The following is a 16,941-nucleotide window of genomic DNA, read 5'->3' as shown; positions in this document are numbered from 1 at the left end:
CCGTATACCACAGCTTAAAACCCGAGTTGTCTAATTATTTCGCTTTTTCACTTGTCCACTTAGTTTCTTGTAGGCACATAAAATTGATCTTCCTCCTCACCATAACATCCACTATTTCCATAGATTTTCCAGTAAGTGTGCCTATATTCCATGTACCAAAGCGAATCCTCCTGTCATGAACTAGCTTCTTTACCCACACCCGTTCACGAAAATGTGGGAACCCTTGCTTACTTTTCACTACATCCGGGCGGCGATGCAGCGGCCCTTGCTCTTTTGACACTGTACTCGAGCCATACAGCACGTTGCTTCCGGGCAACGACCTAGCATTCACATTATTACGTAATTGATCCATGTCATAGAGATTCGACAAAGTTTTACGTTGGCTGTCGAAAGCCTAACACAACCCTCTCCTTTTATCCGGGCTTGGGACCGGCTAAGAATAGCAAAGCTACCTAGGCAGGATTCTTCAAGACTCACCACAAACGAGTGCTCAGTATGTAGATCCCATGCCAAGCTCTCTACATCAGCTGTGACTGACCACTTATAGCCAGAATGTGATGGCATCCTTCCATCCTTCAAGACAACAGTATGATCAAATGAACCACTAAGAAGAACCTGTGGTGCATGATGATTCCAAGCAACTGCTTGAACCTTGTCCGAGTGATGCTCCATTGTAATATCACACTTCCCGACAACCACATCCCAAATCTTCACTCGCTTGTCAGCACTGGCACTTGCTAGTATATTCCTGTGGCATGCAAATCATTAGCTGCTCTTAATTCACAGCAGCATGCACCAATGTGGCTAGAATTCCGTATTACACAATATCCAGGGACTAAAATCACTTTAAACTATATTAAACAATTATTTTGTCCAATAATAAATAACTCAGCGCGGCGTTTAAACTATATTAAACAATTATTTTGTCCAATAATAAATAATTCAGCGGAAAGCAAAAATAAATTTAGAAAACAATTATTTAGAAAATTTGGTCCTGTTCCTTTTGACCTTATTGATGGCAAGATGTTCTGGAGAGTAAGTTTGTGTATATATGATATGATGACTCACCACCACCCAAGCCTCTGCTTCCTTTTCCCTTCTTTTTTCTTCTGTCAACTTCCCCTGACCTTTTAATTTTTGCATGTAGATAATGCCACTTAAAAAATTTGGACCTTTCTGGAATAAATGATATGAAGCAAAGCATTCTGTCATGGAAGCTACAATCTTTTGCAACTTGGCTTTATGTGTTTAATTTTGAACGGCAAAACCTTACCTATCTGTAGTTTACTCCCTACACAAGTGCATTTTTCTTATAAGGGCAGTTTATCTTCTTTTTTTTTTTTTTTTGACAGAGCAGTTTATCTTTTATGCATGAAGTCAATGAAAAGTAGTAGATGATCACAAAAATCTACTCAGATTAGAAATGCAACATAGAATTTCCGTTAGATGGAAGAATTTGTGTAATCCTATTGAAAACATTTGTCCTTTTGAAGAAGGGTCTTCTATAAAGGTCCATCACATTGTTGATATATGAAATGGTGGTTTGATGGTTGGCACATTCACCTATTACTCTTTTATATATACTCTTAGGCTTAACTATATTTTTAGTTTCTATAAAATGAGCATGTTTTGATTTTGGTTCTTATAAATTTTTTTCTAGAGCAAACTATGTTCTTCATCCTTTGACTTTTTCAAAATTTTGTCTTTCATCCTGAAACTTTTTGAAAACTGTTCTTAATCTTTCAACTTTTATTACATTCACAGTTTTCATCATTTCTATTTATTTTAGACATTAAATGGTGTCCTAATATTCGTTTATTATTATTTTATTTTATTTCTTGGTGGCTAAAAATTGCCAAAAGTTACATGAATAACTTATTTGAAAAGTCTTGAACATATTCTAGCAGCTAAAAGCCTTCACAAATTGCTATATCTCAATTTTTAATTCAAGCACAAAAATGATTAGCCTAAATCAAAATTCATCTTATGCACAATTTCAAATTAAGATTGAAACACAAATCAGATCAACAAACTCAAAGGTAAGCTTCATTCTTCAAATTTCATGGAAACGGGTAAGCTTCATTCTTCAAATTTAGCCAAGATTCAATTTTTAATGGGTAAAGTCAAATCCATGGCCATGGACACTAAATCTTCAAACCCTACGCAGATCTCGCAAGTCTTCAAACCACCCTGTTTACAAATTTTCAAACCACCATCAACCTTCATCGTTACCATCAAATAGATCTTGCAATTCCTCTATTGCACCTTGTTTGCTCCCTCAACCACCTCAAACTACAACAATAACATGACGGCTCTTTTCCACACACGCACAAAATAAATAAATAAAACTCATTATCTAAAATCCCTTTGCACACACGCACAAAATAAATAAATAAAACTCATTATCTAAAACCCCGTTGTTGCCAACACCCACTTCGACAATTGACCAAAAGAACAAAACCACAAAAAAATACAAAAGCAAAAACTAAATTTTTTTAGAATAATAATTTGTTTTTTCTAAAACTTTGTAAGTATATAATGACTAAATGCATTCAAAAGAGACAATATTTGACTAATAGAGTTAACTATTTCAACTCTAATACGATATTTTTATTTTAGATATAAATAAAATATTGTATTAGCATGACAAACATAAACAAAATCAAGACAATTATAAAAATATTTACTTAAAGAAAAAATTCATGGGTGATTTAATTTAATAAATTATGTGAACTAAAAATTAATGTGTTTTGTATTTAATAAGTAATTTATATATAATAATAAATTTAATTATATGATATGAGTTAGGTATAGTTGAATTAAGTTAAAAAATAGATCTTGTTATCCAATTTGTATATAATCAAGACTTAATTGAGTTGGGTCATATTCAACATAAACACTTAAAAAAACCAACCCAACAGAATTGGATCGGGTTGGGTCAAGGATAGACCTGGATCCATAAATATTCTTACTCAAGAAACTTGTTGGATTGACAGAGCATTTTCAGGGAAGTAGCGATGATGGTGGGTGGAGGTGGAAGGGGTAGTAGTGACAGTGGGAGTGCGCTGGGGAAGAATTATACATGAGGGAGAAGAAAGACAAGAGACAAATTTGGAAAATAAAGAAAATAATAATAATTTCTGATGGTTTTTAGTTGTCAGGAAATGTAATAAAATAAAACAACAACAATAATAATAATAAATCAAGTGTCACTCATTAATTAGTTAACATCCAAAAAGACAAAAATCATAAACGGAATACAAGTTGGAGGACTATGATTAGTCTTCAAAAAGTTCAGGGAAAAAAATAAATTTTTTTAAAAAGTTAAAGTACAAAAAATATAGTTTGCTCTTTTTCATTATTTATCATCCCTCTAAAATTTAAAATTAATTATTTACCATTCCTTTAAAATGAGTAAAAAAAATATCTCTCAAATATTTTTCTTCTAACATTTTCAAAATCTTTGGGCATTTACAAAAAAGACGACAAGAGGTATCAGTTAGAATAGTAGATGTTATGATTTTTAGCTTAAGAAAAAGAGAAATTGAAAAAAACATTAGAGTAACTCATCAAGGGAGACATAAGATTTAATAATGTATTAATTTCTGAAATTTCAATTTTCAATTGTGTCAAATAAGGTTATGTGATTCATGTAACTGACTTCATCTCATGATATAAGATTTTGTTGTTGTTTCTAAAATCTAGAATTCTTATTTTTTATCTTAAAAGTTAATTTTGAAGTAGATAAATAGCATTTATTTTAGAAATTTAGAAAAAAAAATTAAGCATCATATAGTAATATTATACCATAGATACTAGTGAGTGTTACCCTTGACCTTTTGCTAAGAAGTTAATAGTAAAGACTAAAAATACTTTTATCATCCAAACCATAAAATCCAAGAGTCCTAAATTCTTACACTCCGAACATCCAATCTCCTTTTAAATTCATCATAATGACTCTAATGTGCCCAATCTAAACTTCAAACATTTTATCCCTTATGTCATGTCTACCAATACGATGACATCGATTGAAAATATATTGATCGGATACAACTTATAAACACTTCATTTAGAATGAGTTTAGTGAGTTCTTCACCGCAGCATGGTCATATAGCATAAAATTTTCTATTTGAACGTTAAAGTTAAGAAATAATTTGACTCATTTTTATAACCAATTATCATATACCAGTTCTATTACAAAAAAATGGCAAACGGAAAATTCAACTAATACAAAAATTTACTTTGCCGTATTGAATATTAGTTTGGTCAGACAAACCCATTTCCCCCCTAAATAATGCTAATTGGATTACCATGGTTAAAAAAATCAACACCATTACCATGGTGAAATCTCCAAGAAATTCAATGTGAGCAATCTTTGGCAAGTCTTAGATGTTTGGTTTCTGGGCAACCCCTCATCTTCCCCTTTCAATTGCTTATATACAGGAACGATATTGCTAGATACACCCTGTAATATTGCTTGTGCATTAATAATTTAAGTGAAGTAACAAAAATGTCTTTCACTTAAATTTTAAAAAGCTTCCCTCCTATTCTTTGTCCGTACGCCACTTCTTCTTTCTTCGTCTTCTTGCATCCTCTTCTTTGTTTTGTGTTGTGCTGCCATCGTTGACTGCTTCCATTGCTAGCTTTGAGGACGTTTCCATCGTCGAGGTAAGGTTTCTTCTTCCCTTCTTTAATGGTTGCTTTGTCTTCTTTGGAATCCGTATAACACATACGGATTAAGTAATCCATATGAGTTATACAGATTAACTAATCCAGATGGATTAATAATTAAAAAAAATACATGGATTACATAAATTCATATTTTATGTAATTTGTATGTTTTTTTAATTATTAATAAATTAATTTTTTTGATAGTAAATGTTCTTTATTTATAAAAATGTTATTTTGATTTTTGTTTCTAAATTGTTATTGTTTTTATTAAATATAAATATATTATTTTGTTTTCTGTTTGTAAATAGTTATTGTTTACTTTTTAAATAAAAATAGATAATTTTGAATTATGTTTTTAAATGGTAATTTTTTTAATTGTAAGTATATTAATTTTATTTTTGTTTTTAAATATTTATTGTTTCTTTTTTAAAATAAGAATATTTTATTTTGAATTATGTTTTTAAATAGTTAATTTTTTATATTGTAAATATCTTAATTTTATTTTTGTTTTTAAATATATATATATATATATATATATATATATATATATATTTTAAAATAAAAATAGTTTATTTTGAATTATGTTTTTAAATATTTAATTTTTTAATTGTACATATATTAATTTTATTTTTGTTTTTCAATATCTATTTTTTCTTTTTTTAAAAAAATAAAAATAGTATATTTTGAATTATGTTTTTAAATAGTTAATTTTTTAATTGTAAATATATTAATTTTATTTTTTAAATAGCTATTGTTTTTTTAAATAAAAAATATTTTATTTTGAATTATTTTTTTAAATAGTTAATCTTTTTTAATTGTAAATATATTAATTTTATTTTTTAAATAGCTATTGTTTCTTTTTTAAATAAAAACAGTTTATTTTGAATTATGTTTTTAAATAGTTATTTTTCAATTGCAAATATATTTATTTTATTTTATTTTTAAATAGCTATTGTTTTTTTTTAAATAAAAATAGATTATTTTGATGTATGCTTTTAAATATTTATTGTATTTTTTAATTATAATATGTTATTTAGAATGTTGTTTTGAAATAGTTAATATATTTTAATAAAAAAATAGATTATTTTCATTTTTTTTGAAAATTTATTGTTTTATTTTTATTTATAATTATTATATATTATTTTTTATGTAATTAATTAATTATAGTGTTTTTTAAGTTTTTTTTATAAAGAAGTTAATTAATTATATAAAATTAATTAAAAATAAAATTTGAAAATATATATATATATATATATATATATATATTATAATTATTTTTTATTTATAAATGATTATATAGTAATTGATTGAAGTATTATTTTAATTTTAACATAAATTTGTATGTAGGCTTCAATTACTACCTCCGTCAATAAGATATTTTTCTTTTTTATAATATTATTTATAGATTCTCTTTCACATTAATTATTTTCTTTTATCAAAATACTCTTAATTATTTTATAATAAATATCAATTAAAAAGATAAATACATTCCCTCTTATAAGGATCAAAGAAGAAGATTAACACATATTTATTAATTAGCTAGAAAGTAATTAAGTGAAAAAAAAATTGATGATGAGTCTCAATAATTTTAAAGATAATTTAAAAAAATAATATAAATTACTAATAAATTAAATATTACTAACTAAATTAATCAATTTTGTTAAAGAATATGGATGAATTAAAAGAGTCTTATTACAGGGTAAGAGTAATAAATTATAGGTTTAATTACTATTTTAGTTCTCTAGTTTATTTTTAAACTTCCATTTTGATGTTTTTTTAAAAGAATTTTTTTTATATAAATGACACCTAATGTAATAAATTGAATTCCATATTACTCAACAGGTAGGAATTAAAATCACCTTTAATTATATTAAACCTATCATCTCTTTAGAACTTAAAACTCTTCAAGTTAATTAACAATATGTCAAAAATATAATGTGGATAACATAATAATTTATCGAAAAAATTAGTAGTAAAATTCAAGAGTGAAATATTTTATCCAAGCAGAATCAATCACTTGAAACTATATTAAACAATTATTTTGTCGAATAATAAATAACTGAGCGGCGGCGTCCAGCAAGCAGAAAGCAAAAATAAGTTTAGAAAACAATTATTTAGTAAATTGCAGGCAATAGAGAAGCATCTACATCTTTCACCATTATTCTTTATAATCAACCTCACTACCTTATATACACGTTTTCAATGTCAGCAATCTTTGGCCAGTCTTCGCCTCCGGGTTCCCGGCAACGTTGATTGAGCAACGGGCAAAAGTGAGCAATCTTTGGCCAGTCTTCGCCTTCGGGTTCCCGGCAACGTTGTTTGAGCAACTGACAGTCCCCCCAAATCCACAAAGTTGAAATGGATTTGGGCAGACCCTCCTCTGGTAAGCATTGGAGCCTGGGGCAGTCTTCAAGACTCAATTCCTTGAGAGAGGAGAGGTGGCAGATACCTTTGTAGTCCAGTCTTTTAAGATCTCCACAGCTATTGATCTGTAGAGAAACAAGAGAGTGTGGCAGTACACCTTCCTCAGGAAGACACTCAAAATCCACTTTTCCAATAACTAACCGTTCTAGAGAGTGATTGCCTCCCAAGGCACTTTTCAATAAGGAGATAAGTTTGTAACTACCACCAAAGAGACCCATTTCTTTTAAATTTGATGGCAAACCTCCTTCGGGAAACATTTCAACTTTTGGACAATCATCTATGCACAGAGAATCAAGAGATGGAAGGAGGACATGCATTCCTTCAGGCAATGATTCTAATTGGGGGCACTCTTTGATATCCAGAGTCTGGAGATGATTATGAGCCTGCCCTTGTGAAATCCTCCGTAGATTAGGACACTTCCAGATACAAAGTTCCCTGAGTATTGTGAACATATCTAGCGGAAAGGTCGTTAAAGAGTCGCAGCCACCTTTGATGCGCAAGCTTACAAGGAAATCATAGCAACTGTGCATGGGAATATTGTTATTTGAACAAGAGTAATTGCGCCCAATCTCTTCGAATAAGGCTGCCTCCACGTTGTGACCTTCAATGGTAAGCTCTTTCAAAGTTGTCCCATGATCAATTTGCAGCTCTCCACAGTCTCCTAGGTATAATTTATGAATATCAGGGGCACTGAGAGCAGAAGGTACAAGTTGTTCACACCCAGAAATCTTTAGAGAATTTAAATGACATAGTTGCTCTGGCAAGTGCCCTTTCAGCTTGGGACAACGCTCTATAGAAAGACGTTGAAGACGTGGAAAAGCACCTGTCACACCTTTACATTCCCATTCTTCCCATTCCTTCATATGGTAGAACTCCAAAGATTTCAAGGATGTAAATGAACAAGAGCTACTCCCGAAAAAATCAGCATTGATACTCACGATCCCATCAAGCCCTTTAATTGAAAGTTCCTTCAGAGATGGCAAAAGTCCAAGGGGAGGCAAACATAGGCAATATTTACAGTTCTTCAAGGTTAAGGACACCACACTACATGATGAATTGTTGAATAACCACCTTGGAAATTGAGTACCCCCATAGTTCCTCATCCTCAACTTCTCCAAGTGTTTGGAAGGCTGTAGATTCTCGATTACATCCCTTTCTTTTGTTGAATCATCAGGGTTCCAGTCTGAATCCCATTCTAACTCTACCTCGACAAGGTGTGTTTTATTTTTTAAATCCACCGCTAATGCATCTGATGGATTCTCAACATTCTGCAGTTGCCTTATTGATAGACTTCCATGAAGATTGAGTTCTCCTAACTGCTGGATACTGAACTCCCTACTTTTGCCAACATTAAACGAACTCATTAATACTTGAAGATACTCCAGTTTTCCCAAATGTGCTGGTACCTTTCTCACTCCAGTTTCTATTAATTCAAGCCGATGCAAATCAGTGAGTTTATGCAAATTTGAGGGCAGCTCCTTCAAATGTCTACAACCATTTAGCTTCAGTATTTGCAAGTTGTAGAGTGAACATATTGATTCAGGTAGTTTTTCTATTTTAGTATTGGATAAGTCTAACGAACGGAGATATTTGAGATTACCCACAGAGTCAGGCACCTCTCTTAGGTCATGACAATCAAACAGAGATAAGACACGTAAGTAATTAAACTTGGAGAACAATTCGTGTATTGACATCTCGCAATCCCAATATTTGTAACTTGTTGGCATATAAGTACGTAACTTTTTTGTGTCACATAGAGTTCCAAACCCATCAAAACATTTAACGTCAATTAAAAAATGACGGGTTGCTTTTGGTGTACCTTTTGTTTGATTCCCATCCAATCTGAAACAAATGTCCCCACAAATAAATCTTGCCAAATCGTTGAGAAGGTCATGCATGACAAAATCTGTTCTCTCTGTGTTGCTTGATTGTTGAAAGAAGCACCTTGATAATAGATCATTGAAGTATTGTTCACCAACTTCTCCTGGACTCTTACCCTGTTGAGAACATTGTAGAAATTTTTCAGCCATCCACAATTGTATTAAGCACTCCTTATCAAACTCATAATCTTTGGGGAATAAGGCACAATAAGCAAAACATCTCTTGAGATGAGAAGGAAGATGGTGATAGCTTAGTGCTAAAGCAGGTACAATATCACTACGCTCTGTTGAAAATTCCCATATCTCGCTCTGCAATATGCTTTTCCATTCCGTAACAGATGACTTGTTGTGTAATAGACTTCCCATTGTTTTCAAGGCCAGAGGAAGTCCTTTACATTTTTCAACTATCTTCATACCAATCTCCTTGCAATCTGGATTTGGTTGAATATTATCATCTTGGAATGCATGTTTAGCAAACAACTTCCAGCAATGATCTTCTTGTAATTGCTCCAGGAGGTGTTCTTTTGACCTCATGGTAGAAGCAACTTCCTTACTACGTGTGGTGGCAATAATTCTACTCCCCTGAGCCCCAAAACCAAGATGTTTTAGCACAGCTTCCCATTTAAGTCGGTTTTCGTTCCAAACGTCATCCAAAACAAGAAGAAATCTCTTCCCCGTCAATTTTTCTTTCAATCTTCCGTGAACCATCTCTAGGTCTCTACTATCATCAGTCGATTTAGTGATGGCCTCAAGAATTGTTCTTGTTACCCTGAAAGCATCAAAATCATCTGAAACACAGACCCAAGCTTTGACATCAAATCTAGCCTCCTCGATCCTAGGGTCATTGAATACATGTTGAGCAAGTGTGGTCTTACCCATCCCACCCATGCCCACAATAGAAAGTATCGATGGCTGGTTAGGATTGCCATTGTCAGATGTCAGCCAATCAAAAATCATTTTTTTGTCTTTATCTCTGCCATAAATATCACTTTCAACAACTGAAGATGTTGATTGTGATATCTGTGGTACTGCACTACCCAATTCTGATCCAACGCCAACACCACTAGAATTTTTCAAGCCTAGATCATCCTTTTGGCTTGAGAGAAGATCTAATCTATCAAGGATTTCTTCCATCCTGGATTTAATTTCCCTGTTAAAGGAACTAGCAGGAGAAGATTTGAAGAAATTTGGTACCTTGCAAGTGCAGGTTTGAGACTCAGCTTCAGCTTCAGCTTCGACCTGGCATTTGGAGATCTCATGTTGTATTTCATCCAAGATATCCTCTGCGTCAAACACAGCATCTTTGACCTTAAGAAGCCAGTTTCTGACAAGTGGATCTCTGAACTGCTTTAGTTCTGCATCATTAGCCAGAGCCTGTATGGAGTTCAGCTTGATTTCCAAGTTGTTGAGCAGCTTTTGATCAAGCTTTCTTCCACGAAAGAAGTCCAGAACTTGAGGAGAAGCAAGCTTCTCAAACGCAACCTGAAGGAAAGCAGAAAGAAGAGCACCACCAACCAATTCTAGTGCCATGGTAGGAAAGGGAGTTGAGTGGATGAATGAAAATGAGTAATTTGAAGTGCAGTGCAGGGTTCATGAACTGATCAAATCAGTGATAGGCAATTTTATGAAGGATGGCTTTAATTAAGATTGAGTCAACCAATAACTGTTGAGTGTTCCCAACAAGACAAACTTTAACAGCTGTATTTCATGAATTAATGCGTGGCTATGATTCTGCTGAGGGTACCTCTTGGGATATTAACCAACACTTGTTTGTTTTAATTTTATGAGTAAAAATAGTATAAAAAAATATTATTTATTAAAAATTAGATATTTAAATAATTATAAAGGAAGAAATTATCTTAAGGAATTGAATGAATAAATTAATTGTTAAAAAATAATTTAGTATAATACTGGAAAGCGTGCTTGGAAGCGTGTGATGTGGTTCTGGAATTCAATGCCTCTCATATCATAAAATATTGCAAATAATTTTAAAAAAAATTCAATTTTACGTAATAAGTTTGGACTTTTCTCCACTTGTTCTTAAAGAAACTTCACAGGCATGAGATGAGGACCCCTCCCCCTGTTGTTTTAATAAAATGGTAATATGTGTACACATTCAAATGTGGCGGCAGAGAACCTTTTATATTAAATGAAATTTATATAATACTATATAAATAAACCCCATCTAATATATAACTCTCATTTTTTCATTTCATGCATCATATATTTTTTCTTATTACTAAAATTTAAACGAGGTAGATCTTGAGAGTTTACTGACATCAAAACATATTTTATGGCTCATTGAATGTTTATAAAAATATTTATAAAGTACTTACATTTTTCTGAAATATAAGTTTGATTTTTAATAACTGAATCAAGTGTTGTTAGTTATGGATCACATTTTTAAATTAGTAACAAATTAATTTTAAATACAAATATTAACTAAAAAGGAAAATTATGTTTGGACACCCAAAGCATAAACAGCTGGAGAGAAATAATAAAAAGAGATGAATATAAAAGATGAATAAAATTGACGATATAATATAACAAGTATATATATATATATATATATATAAAGAGATAATGATGAGATATTTGAAAATTTGAGAACTCATAGGAATGCTTAAGCATATATAAAAGATAGTATTAATTGATCAAAAATAATTTAAGTTAAGTTATGTTTAGTAAGATATTTTAATTAATTTTTAATTTTTTTTATTAATTAAAAAATTTATTTAATGGATTGATAAATGAGTTTTTTTTAATAATTTTTAATATTTTTAGACATGTTGCTTAACTAGTATTTTTTAAATTGCTTACTTTTAACTTTTTATAATTTTTTATTTTTATCTTTGATATATTTACTTATTTTTGTCGTTATGTTTTTTAAATGAATCTAGATTTTATTATTTTTCTGTTATTTTATATTTTTTTATTATTTCAATAACTAATATTATTAAACATTTCTAATTTAATAAATTAATTTTTAACTTTTAATTATTTGTTAATATTTTAACTAATTTTATCAAATATACCCTTAAAAAAAGAATTTCATTAACAGTAAGACCAAAGTTTGATAGAACTTTAATTGTACCGACACCCCCTTCATCCTCTATAATGCCTAGTGATAATAATAGTTATACATTATTAAAAGTTCTGCGCACTACAATAATTCAACAAAGAAAATTGTTCAAGCTAGTTGTCAAGTATCAACATGGTTCAATCAAAATATCCCATACCAACTTTAAAATCTAGCAGCTTGATCCTTCAAGTTAGCTGATTGCAATGTCCTACCAGTAAAGAGAAGTGCATGCCTCATAAACTTTACAAATCCTTATTACTTAAACGTTTCATTTTCAAAGGTTGCAGTTAAACTCAATTCAATAAGAAAATTCCACCAAACAACCATTCTAGAAAACTCACATGCATCTGATTCATCAAAAGCTTTTGGGAAACTCAAGAAGTTGTCCCAAATTTCTCTTAATCTTCATCTTTCAGAATTATCGTTCAACTTTAAGAACTCCCAGAGTATTTCTCAACTTAATGCAACCTAGAATTTTTGTTTAGTGTTTGAAATTCAGGCTTTACGTTCCCACAAAAAACACTTAATAGCTCCAGGAAAATTCATTCATACCAGAAAATCAAAATCAGAACACTTAAAAATGAATAAAAAAAAATCAAAGGAAATAGAGCTTGGTTATTACCAAATGAACAAAAGTTAGGTTCACTTCTTTAAGTACTGAAGGCATTATTCTCAAATTAAAATTAAAATATCACTTCGTTAACTTTAAATGTTGTTAGAATTTGGATTTAATTCAACCTCAAATACATACTTATAAGATCAGCCTTGATTTCACTTATATTATTTTAAACATATTTTTAACCACCATAAAATCTTTCATACACATATTTCATGTTCAGAATTTTCTATTGATTTGGGAGTCTTTACATTAAAAATACAAATTAATCAATTATTTACGTAAATAATACAAGCAAATTATCATTTACCTAAATGATACACTTCATTGTATATGGTGAAAAGTTGGTTTTTTTTATCAGCAAATTATTTAATGCTTTGAAATTGGTTCCTCCAAAAATAATTTCTAAACATATTTTTTTTGAATTTTTTTAAAAACTCAATTAATAAATTATTTTTTTCTTAACAGATTTTTTTAAAATGTTTTAGAAAAAAATATTTTAATTTTTTTATTAATTTATAAATATTAAGTTTTACATTTTTTTATCATTTTTTGAAGAGTTAAAATCATTTGAACTATTGAAATCATTTTTAAAAGTGAGTGATAAAATATTTGAATTAAAAAATAAAAAGACTAAAATCGCTAATTTGAAAATTATGAAAGCAAAAATTAATATATTTTTATTTCTTATATCGTCTCTTCATTTTATAGTAGTTTTATAAAAAATACAATAATAACTAATAATAATGACTAAAAACCCATAAAAATTACTCAGATAAATATAGTAGAATAAATTTTTTAATTCTTGATTATCACTATCATACTCCAATAATTAACAGTACAAAAAAAAAAAAAAGAAACTCCAAGTAACTGCATATTTACAAAACAAGTAAAAAAAAGCGATACATTAAAACAACTAAGTCTAGCATATGATCTAAAATAGACAAAAAGGAAAAAGAAAAAAAGAAAAATCATCAGTAGATATGAAAAGAAAACAAATGATTTAAGAAAAACATATATAAATTTTGTAGGTAAGTGCGGAGGATTGAAAAAGATGTTTAAGAGAATTGAAGAAAAATCTCAATTTCTACAATGGTTGATTCTACATCAATTCAATAAATTGATATAAAAAGGCCTCTACAACCAATATATAGACAGTGTATTTTGTAGCAGTGGTATTTACATATAATTCTTAAGTTATAATTGGTGATTTAATTATATTAATGAGATAATCAAATTCCTTCGATATTCGTTTAGACCTAAAGCAGTCAACTGTAAATGACATAAACTTTTTCAAAGTGATCCACATTAATCAATACTAGTTGTGAGATAAACTCTTAAGGCTATAATATCTAGAGTAACAACTTTGTTAACAAAAACTTGTAATAGTGGGAAAAACAAATCACTTTAGAACTCTATGCACTATCTCTTTCTCACTTTAGACACATACGCACCATTGATCCAAGTTATAGGCTAATTTTTCTTCGCTATTTTTTCTAAACTTGGATACTAAATTCCTTTTGAGATTTTCTTCTTTTTGTTTGGTGCACACCACTTCCTGGGAAGAGACTCATATTTATAATGCTCAAGGGATGTGGACTTGGGCTTTTTAGTAGATCAGGTTAAATAAAAACATAATTTATTTCTTTAATTTGAGAATTTGCTTGTATTTGGAAAATGATATTTCTTATATTTCTAGTTCAAATATTATATCTAATCCCAATTTGAAAAGTTTCTCATATTTTAATAAGTTACTTTGTTTTGGTATTAGATAATTACCAATTTCATAATTCCAAGGCTATATTAGCTTTTTTAAGAAAAATTGTACAACAATATTCAAATTTTAGCTCCGAGAGTCTAAAACTTGAGTCTAGTATGCCAAACTTAGGTTTGAGGATTTTTCAAGACATACCTAATTAAGTTCTTCCTCTAGAAGAAGTTTCTTCGGTAACAATTTTTTTTTTTAAAAAAATATTTGTGACAAATTAATGGCCTAAGCCTTTGATTATTAGCACTATTACGTTATAAAATAAATAATGTTACTATATATAACACTAAAATTTTTAATATATATATTTAATGCACATATAAATTTAAATAATAAATTTTGTGATAATTAATTTTGATATAAATCATACGAATTATTTAATCAATATATTTTTAATATATATTAAATCTATATATGATTTATATCAAAATTAATTGTCACAAAATTTATTATTCAAATTTATATGTGCATTAAATATACATTAGAAATTTTAGTGTTAGATATAACAACATTATTTAATTGGTTAGAGCATTGTGCTAATAATATGAAAGTCACAAATTGAGTATTTATCACAAATATTTTTTAAAAAATTGAAAAAAACTGGTACGGAAGAACTTATTCTATAAACTTATCTAAAAGAGCCAAAAAGAAAGAAAAATTTCGTCAATAGATATGAAAAGAAAACAAATAATTTAAAAATAACAAAAAAAAATTGTAGGTAAGTGGGGAGGATTAGGGAAAATGCCTTCCGAAAATTGTAGCATGATTGAATCTATACACCAGTTCAATAACTGATATAAAAAGGCCTTTAAAATCAATATGTAGAAAGTGTGTATTTTGTAGTAGTGATATTTGGATATAATTCTTAAGTTATAATTAGTGATTTAATTATACTAATTGACCGCCAAAGAGATAAAATATCTAAAGATCGAGGCCAATTGTAAATGAGATAAACTTTCTCAAAGTGATTCACATAATTAAAAACTAGTTATGAGATAAACTCATAAGACTATAATACCTCGAGTAATTAACACCATTGTTAACAATAACTCATAATAGTGGGAATGACAAATCCCTTTAGACAATTGTTTTCAATTCAACTTATTTAATAAATAAATTATTTTAACTCAAATTCTTACATACTTTTTGCTTACAATCAATTTTTTATATTTTATTTACTATAATAATTTTAATTTATAAATAATTATATTTTAATAATTATTTTTCAGATGAGTATTTAATCAACTCAACTTCAAGTACAAGGATCTATATCAACCTAGATAATTTTGATTTTGTAAAGTTCAACATAAGATAAAATGAGCTTTTTTATTTTATTTTATTATACACATTTTGTAACATTCAACAACAACAAAAATTTTAGTTTATTCTAATTCTTTGAATGATGTAGTTAAAATATTATAAATTTTATTCTAAATAACTACTTTGTAGAAAAAATAGAGCAACATCGAATGTCTCAAAAGAATATTCATTAGGAACTCACATTGGTATTGCAATAGAACTTTGAAAATAAACACCAATTTGATTGTAAATGATTGATTCATTTGAAAAAATAAAAACTAATTTCGAGTTAGTCATGGTTTGACCGTTTGTCTATCCCAAAAATACCATAGTATTGAGATTAAATTTGGTTTGTGAAAGTATGTTGTGTGGAATAAAGGTGTTTCATGTTATTTATACGTTGTTTGAACAAATATTCTCTATAGACTCCAATCCACTATGGTGCACATTAAAATAGACATAAAAATTAATGTCATTCTTCAAATAATATTTCACTTTCATAAAAATATATTCACCAATATATTATTTATTTTTTTTAAAACTTTTATATATTCATAAATCAATATACATTTTTTTAAAAATATTTGTAGACTACACTTCCCATATTCTAGTAAAGATAAATTTATGATAAAAATATTACAAATAACTATTTCAACTTTCAAATATAATTAATTTGCATAAAAAATAACAAAAATTTATTGAATTAAATATTTATTACAAACTAACTTTAAAAAATTAATTAATTAATTAAATATTAAAAATATGCAATAATATTTATTTTTTATTTATTAAATAAATTTTTTAACGACTAAATTATTAATTAATTAATTATAATTAAAAAATAATTATACAAATTAATAATCCTTATAAACAATAACGATTGGTAATCCATATGGCCTATACAGATTGACAATCTGTAGTCTTATATGAATTTCTAGTCTCCACAAATAATTAAATTGTGGGGTGTACTAGCAATTATGGGGTGTACAAGGAAAGCCCAAGACTTGGAAGGTTTTAATCTAGGGATATTTTAAAACTAGAAGGTGAAGAAGCAAAATGGAATATGAAGGAAGTAAAAGCCAGTCCTGTAGACTGAAAACATGATCCGTAAGTTTTTTTTTAAAAATTTTAAAAATATGTTTTATGAATTAATTTAAAATTAATGGCCTAAACAATAGTCAAACTTGTGACTTTTGCATTA

The 16,941-nt window shown here is 28.7% G+C and overlaps 1 protein-coding gene across 1 annotated transcript; it reads right to left on the bottom strand.

Annotated features, from left to right (window-relative positions):
* Nucleotides 1-6,670: 6,670 nt before the first annotated feature.
* RPG1-B (NBS-LRR type disease resistance protein RPG1-B) lies at nucleotides 6,671-10,680 on the bottom strand. The gene has a single exon (NM_001353616.2). The coding sequence runs from the start codon at nucleotides 10,503-10,505 to the stop codon at nucleotides 6,852-6,854; it is 3,654 nt and encodes a 1,217-aa protein (NP_001340545.1). The 5' UTR covers nucleotides 10,506-10,680; the 3' UTR covers nucleotides 6,671-6,851.
* Between the last annotated feature and the right edge of the window lie 6,261 nt (nucleotides 10,681-16,941).

The sequence above is a fragment of the Glycine max genome, chromosome 13 (assembly GCF_000004515.6).
Source record: "Glycine max cultivar Williams 82 chromosome 13, Glycine_max_v4.0, whole genome shotgun sequence".
In the NCBI taxonomy this organism is placed as follows: Eukaryota; Viridiplantae; Streptophyta; class Magnoliopsida; order Fabales; family Fabaceae; genus Glycine; species Glycine max.
Note: the sequence above shows the minus strand (reverse complement) of the source record. Positions and strands in the feature narration are given on the sequence as shown.